General features: G+C 34.6%; 1 protein-coding gene across 1 annotated transcript; it reads right to left on the bottom strand.

Annotated features, from left to right (window-relative positions):
* Positions 1–434: 434 nt before the first annotated feature.
* LOC124078358 (olfactory receptor 4A5-like) lies at positions 435–1,340 on the bottom strand. Its single transcript, XM_046423112.1, has one exon. The coding sequence runs from the start codon at positions 1,338–1,340 to the stop codon at positions 435–437; it is 906 nt and encodes a 301-aa protein (XP_046279068.1).
* Positions 1,341–7,824: the final 6,484 nt, after the last annotated feature.

The following is a 7,824-nucleotide window of genomic DNA, read 5'->3' as shown; positions in this document are numbered from 1 at the left end:
ATCAAAATTAAAATTTAAGAATTACTCTTTTGACTCCAGAAATTTATGTATTAGCTGAATTGCTTTCTCTTTAATTTGTATGATAAAAAGTTTTCAAATTAAAAAAAACACTTTATTTAAAGTCTTCTTTCAATATAAATTGAAAAAAAAATGAGTTTTAAGGCTATCTTCATTTTATTTTTACTTATAATGAAACAAACACCCATACCTTTTATTCATCATCCCTAATTCTTTTCAAATTTGATCCTACATCCAAAGATAATTTATTCTACTCTCTGATGATTATACATTAAAAGAAGCATCTCTAGAGAATACATTGAGTTGACCACATCAACTTTTGTTAGAATTCACCACCTATGTCTTGTTTCAGAATGAGTATCTAAAGGATTCAGTGTGTGGGGGGGTCCATTCTTATTTTACCTGTGGTTAACCTCTTACACCAGAGTTTTTTTCATAGCATTTTTCATCTCTGCATTTCTCAAGGTGTATATTAGAGGGTTCAACATGGGAGTGATAACTGTAAACACCACACTTATGGGTTTATCAATAGGAAAGGTGGAAACAGGTCTAACATAAATGAAAATACAGGGAGCAAAAAAGAGGACAACCACTGTGATGTGGGAGATGCAGGTGGACAGGGCTTTGCGCCTCCCTTCCAGGCTGTAGGTTTTAAGGGAGTTTAGGATGAACCCATAGGAAATTAGGAGAAGGATAAAAATGACCATACAGATTGCTCCCCCATTGGCAACCACAGTGAGACCTATAAAGTAGGTGTCAGTGCATGCAAGTTCCAATAATGGGTACATGTCACACATGAAGTGGTTAATGACATTTGGACCACAGAAGGGGAGATTGTACACAAAGGCAAGCTGAACCACAGAGTGTACAAAACCTCCTGCCCAGGCCACCACCAACAGGAAGATGCAAACCTGCCAGTTCATGATGCTCAAGTAGTGCAGTGGCTTACAGATGGCCACATAGCGATCATAGGCCATCACCACCAGAAGGAAGACCTCAGCACCCCCAAATAGGTGATCTGCGAAGAGCTGGCCCATGCATGCTGGGAAGGAAATCGTCTTTTTATCACAGAGTAAGTCTGTAATCATCTTGGGCGAGATAGCACTGGAATAAAGAGCATCCATGAGTGACAGATAGGCAAGGAAGATGTACATCGGGGAATGCAAGGAAGGGCTGGCAATGACAGTCACCACAATGAGCAGGTTGCCCACCATCGTCACAATGTAGATGATTAAAAACATGGCAAATAATGCCTTTTGTCCATCAGGGTCCTGGGTGAGGCCCAGGAGTACAAATTCAGTGACATTGTTATTCTGTCCCATTTACTTTACCATGAAGCTTCTCTCAGAGATGAGAGCTCAGGAGAAGAGGACCTGCCTGAAAGTGTGAAAAGGACCATGAGTGCCCTCTGTCATAGAGCACATCTTCATCTTTCTGTCTTCTGCAGTGGCAAACACACTGTCAACATTTAGCAAGCATTGGTTAAGGTCTTCTTTCAAGAAGCCCAATATACCTTCCATTGACAATTGAATTTCCCTTTGGATGATTTTGCTGGACTCATGAGTTAGAGGTTCTATCTTAAGATCTCAGTGGGTTTCTATGGAGAAGAGCAGACAAAGGAGCCACTATTTTCATACATTTAATATCTCTCTTCAATCACCTTTCTTCTTGGCACAGAAGTCACCAAAAATGAACAGGAAAAGAATTCCTGCTTTCAAGATTCTGATTTTGTAGTGGTGGCATAAACCTTAAATATAAAAAGTTATATAGAGTCAGTTCTTTAAATTGATCACTTTTATGGGGAATACCTTTACAATATAATCTGTGTAGCTCCCAAAATATTACCTTTTCTGGAGAATCTAGCTCAAAACTCTGATAGTGATCTTTTAGACACCCACTGTGCATGTCTCAATGACAATCAATCTTCATACAATTCTCGTTAAATTTAAAAACTGGACTTAAACTGTATCAACTACAAAAATCAGAGCACATTTCCCCCTGTACCAATGACATCATTGGGCTCTGAATGTCAAAATTTTCAGGAGCAATAATTCTATCCCTTTTATCCTGGCGTCTGCTAAATTCTTAGTACACTTACATACACTACCCTGATTTTCTTTATTCCAGTGCTATCTCGCCCAAGATGATTACAGACTTACTCTGACCCTTTAGTGTCACCATCACTAACTACTGCATCACCTGAAAATATATTGTTTCCAGTACTCTTGAGAGTGAGCTGGGTGTAAAGAAAGGAAGAAAATGGAAACCGAAAAGTAGAGACAGTGGAGCACTGGTTCATACCTAGTGTTTTTTAGTACAGAGGTGCTCACAAATATAACTTCATTGTGTTGATTCCAAAAGGCAGCATACTTGAGGGAAAAGTCCATACTTAGCATGAGAAAGCATGAGTTTTTGTCATTTTATTAATGCAATTACAAATATGTCTCCATTTCTCATTGAAAAATGAAAAGACTGAACTACATGAAATCAGAATTTTTTTCCCATCCAACTACAACACTATAAATGTTTTGACTCTACCTTTTCTATTATTTTTACATATTTTCCATTTTAAGATTTGCATAATGAAAAAAAAAATCCCCAAGGATATCACTGTTCAAAAGTGCTGGCCAGTAGTAAATAGGATCTGATAACTATTGTGACTAAACAATGACTCTAGATTTCTCATTCAATGGTTATCAACATAGGACCCAAGACACCCATGGAGAGAAAACAGAGCACCATGATGAATAATGTAGATTCTGGAGCAATCTTAGTTGCATCCACTTGCTATCCAGGTGAGCATGTGAAACTAATACACCTCCCTGAGTCTCTGTTTCATCATTTTTAGCATAGGGATACCCATAAACCTACCTTTTGGGGTGTTTTATTACATGTAAGTACTTAAAGTCAGTGTTGTTAGGCACCATTATAACATTCCTCAAAATTTCACTGTGAGCATTGCATCAAAATAAATTAGAATCTGTATCAATCAAATAAAATTTATTGACAGAGTCCAGGATTTAAAGAACAGTATTCCTATAATTTATGAACACATACAGGGACAAAAGGTAAAACTGCATGTCCAAGATATTACCTGTTTCATTGTTTGTAAGTACTAGAAATATTTACTTGTGCAGAAGCATATATAGACAGAAAGCAAGTGAGAGGACGCTGCTCACATGGATTCGGTAGTGGGGAGATCTTGTACAGATGAGCCTTCTAGAAATCAGCTGTGATGAACCTTCTACACGTTTTATTCACATTCCTGCTTCTTTATGATTCATGAGTTCTGTGGATACCAAAGCTACAGATTGATAAAGGCATATCTGTTGAAGAACACAGGAAATAAAATAGTCTACGTTTAATTTTCTTTTTCACATCTTATTTATTAAATGTTTAGTGTATTTATTCTTGTTCATTGTCAATATAAGATTTCACTAGGATAAATTATAGACCATACAGTAAAAGCAGAGTGCACAAATTATACAATATACATTATGTAAATGATAAAACTATGCTTTATAAATCAAGGTATAGTTTAAGTTGCAAAAGATTATATGCGATAAACACTGAAAAACTAACATTACTATATTTTCCATTTAAACCTTAAAATTAACACTCTACCATAAAAATAATTTGATGCAATTTTAAAGAAATGGCTCTTTAAAATGCTACTCCTATAATTTAAAATCATTGTGTATAATTCTTTACTATAACAATTTTAAAAATCCAGGTGACAGGAGATGAGGTACTTCCATGAGCATGGATTTCTTCATTTACATGTACTGCCATGTTTGCTAGAATAATTTCAATAAACACACAAAACATAAAAAGCCCCTATGATCTTCCAGGAAATAAAAGACATTTGTTCCCTTTCATTCTAATATGCTTGGTATGATGTACAATTTTAAATTCATTAATCCAAATGTTCTAAAAATGTATCCTTTTTTATTTACATATCATGTAAAATGTAATATCCCATAAATTAAAGTAATAAATACATTGAATTATATTTTGTACTTGTGACACATATCAATTGTTGTTTGGCAAATGAAAAATAAATATTAATCAGTCTGTAACATTAAACCAAATATACTTGGTATATTTTAATTAAATTCTGTTTGCCAACTTGTTTTTCCCAATTCAGTTACCTCCTTTGAGAATACATGAACTATAGGACATTTGTTATATTTCAGTAGATAACAGGATTCTCAATAAGTATTCATTTTCAGTAGTTCCATGAACTTACATCTTGGGTCTTGTCCTTGCTCTTAAAATGAATGCTTTGTTCACTGAGGGTGCCTGCAGTGCCACATGTACCCATGATTCTTTCTAGAACACATTCTAATATATGGTAATCAGTGGATCCATGAATAGTACCAAGTGGCTACAGCAAATGTGTTTCCAGTGATCTCCATTATCTCAGTCTCTCAGAGAAATGTGAATGTATCCAAGTGAATACCTTACATACAAAAACATTTTAAAATGTCAGTATTTACTGCAAAAAATGTAGTTAAATATTCTCACCTCCTGGGAAAATGGCTTCATAGAAAATAATATGCTATGTTTACAAAACTACATGAAAACATGAACAAATTACATTTGCAGCAAAAGGAATGGAACTGGAGAGCATCATGTTGAGCAATATAACCCAAACTCAAGGGTCAAGGGTCATATGTTGTCTCTCATATGTAGAAGCTGGCAAAAAACAAACAAACAAAAAAAAAAAAACACATATTTTTAAGAAAAAGGATCTCATGAAAATAAAAGGGAGACTAGTACAATTGAGGAAAGTGAGGGCAGGAAGAAGGGAGGAAAAGGACAGTACTTGGAAATGAAATTAGTCAAATTATGTTATATGCATTAACAAATATGTTACAATCTCACTATTCTGTATAATCATAACATATCCATAAAAATGATCTAATTAGTGAAAATTAACTTGGCTGAATCCATTATTTGATGGCACAATTAACCAAAAAGTCAAACAACACTAAGATTAATTTTATGTATTTTTATCTATTTTAGAGAATTTTTGTGAAGAAAACAAAAGGACTTGAGTCAGAGTGTTTAAGATAATTCATGCCTAGTTATCCAGCACTTTACCTACCAGAGCAAAGACTGAGATGTAACCTCATTAAAAAGCCCATGATGGAGTTTTCACATAGGTAGAGACTGAATTCCTGTCTCTTCGTGAAGATCAAAAGCATCTTCCTAAGGGTTCTACCTTCCTAATTAAGACAGGTTCCCCATATCAGCACAATCTCATCCCAGAAAACAGAGATCTTCTGGAAACTTCTCTAAGCAGCCATGACTATAACAAGAAAATGAGATACAAAGGGCTAGATGATAATGAAAGACATGTTTCCAGCTTGAAGAGAATTTGAGTTTTCAGAAATCTCTTGGATCATTCTAAGAGGAAAATAATTCTTCCACTTAAATGTGCAGAAAGCAGCTACGACCTTTTTATATCATCTCTATTTCTAATAGATTAGCCTGTTAGCATATTTGGAATGAATTCAAATGAAAATCTCTCCTGAATAGGTTGCTTCCCTTGAACAATCCCCAGAGGACTAGGACTCAGATCTTGCCACAAAAGAGTAGCTGACTGTCAAAGGTTCTGAAAATACAACTAATTTGAAGAGAAAAAAAAATCCAAATTCCAGGGTAATGCTGGTCTCATAGAATGAGTTTGAAGAATTATCTTCCTTTTACATTTTTGGAATAGAGAGCAGTTGACATTTGTTCTTCCTTAAAAGATTGGTAAAGCCAGGTGCAATGGCACATACCTGTAATCCCAGTCACTCAGGAGGCTGAGGCAGGAGGATTGCAAATTCAAGGTCAGCCTCAGTAACTTAGTGAGGTCCTAAGTAACTTGGTGCAGGCCTGTCTCAAAATTAAAAAAAAAATAAAATAAAAATGTCTGGCAATATAACTCAGTGGTTAAGCATCCCTGGGTTCAACCCTCAGTAACCCACCTTCCCTCCAAAAAAAGTTTGATATAATTATACAATTGAGCTATCCAGTCCTGGGATTTAATTTTCTTTCTTGTGTGAATTTTATCACTGATTGAATTTTGGTACTCCATGTTTTTTTTAGTTAGATCTGTTTCTTCACATTTCAATCTTGGTATTACACGTGCACAGGAATTTATCTATATCTTCTACTTGTTTGCAATTTGTTGGTGTGTACTTTTTTATAAGAATCACTACTGGTCTTTCATATTTCCATGGTGTCAGTTGTAATGCTTACTTTTTCATCTCTGATATTATTTATTTGACTCTTCTTTGTTTTTACTTTGGCTAGCTAAAATTGTGTTAGCTTTTTATCTAACTTTTAAAAATTTTATTTTGTCAGACTTTTAAAAATACTTATTATATTTTTTCATGCTGTAATTTTTGTTATTTGACATAATTCAATTTTTCATTGATATAACTTTCCTTGTTCCATTTTTGTCTTCATGGCTGGGGATCCAACCCAGGGCCTTGCATATGCCAGGCAAGTGTTCTCACACTGAGCTGCTCTAACTTTTCTCTTAGAGCTGCTTTTTTCCCATGTTGTATGTTTGCATATGTTCTCTATCATTTTTGGGGTTTCAAGAAGTTTTTCCCTTCCTTTTTATATTTCATTAATGCGTTTGTTGTTTCAGGGTATGGTTGATTAATTTCCATGCTTTTGCAAAACTTCCATGGTTCTGTTTGTTGTTGACTTCTTATTTTGTTATACTCAGAGAAGATATATGACATAATGTTGATATTTTAAAAATCTGTGGATATATATTGTGTGGACTGACACATTATCTATCCTGGAAAATGCTCTGTGTGCTGATGAAAATAACACATATTCTGAAGCTCTTGCATGAAATGCTCTGCAAATATCTGTTAGCTCTACTTCGTCTATAGTGTAGTTTAAGTCTGAGGTTTCTTGGTTGATTTTCTGTCTATATCATCTATCCATTAATGAAAAGTGGGCAATGTAAGTCCTCATGTATTATTTGATTAGAGTTTGTTTCTCCCTTCATATCTAATATTTCTTTTGAATATTTAGGTAGTCAAGAATTAGGTGCATATGTATTTACAGTTGTAAACAGAAGCAGGGAGTAACCAATAGATAAAATTGTTTATATCCATCTCTCAATGTTTCCCATTAATTGTTTTCTATTCTATTATTAAATATGTTCAAAATAATTATTTATTTGTCTCTGGCTTATTAGCTTGTCATAGATATGAGTGTAAATTTCTCTGTGTTTTCCCATCATGGTCCAAATTAACATGCCAAAATAAGTATGATTGAATGTTGGAAATTTTAATTATACTCATAAGTAAGTCCTAAAGAAAAACCATAAGTTAATTTTAATAAGTTATTAAGTATAATTGGTTACTGCTATATAATTTTCTGAAAAACACTTATATATATTTATAAAGTAAAAGAATGAATTTTAAACTCAAATTCAATACCATGTTCAATAGCAAATCACTAAAATCAATGATTTTTTCTCTAAGTCATTCTAAAAGGAATATTCCTCCTCTTTATGTGAGTCTTCATGCCAGAACAAAAATACCTGGGGACACAAATGGAATTCTAGTCATTAAGGATGTCCTTAATATCCTGGGAGCAGGCAGTGAGAAGACTGGCATCCTGAACCATGTGAGCTGAGGGAAGAGGACATCATCACATGGGTCCTTCTGCCTTCAGCCTCTCCCAATGCCTACAGTACCTCCCTCTGCAGCCTTCAGCACTGACCACAAACTCCCTACATATAAGTTTCGCCTTCTGCTTTTTCTGTTGGAGGAGACCCTTTGATGT

Source organism: Marmota monax, unplaced genomic scaffold (genome assembly GCF_021218885.2).
Source record: "Marmota monax isolate L192 unplaced genomic scaffold, Marmota_monax_Labrador192_F-V1.1 WCK01_AAM20220418_F8-fsc00441, whole genome shotgun sequence".
NCBI lineage: Eukaryota > Metazoa > Chordata > Mammalia > Rodentia > Sciuridae > Marmota > Marmota monax.
The sequence above is the reverse complement of the archived record's forward strand: the minus strand, read 5'-3'. Positions and strand labels throughout refer to the sequence as shown.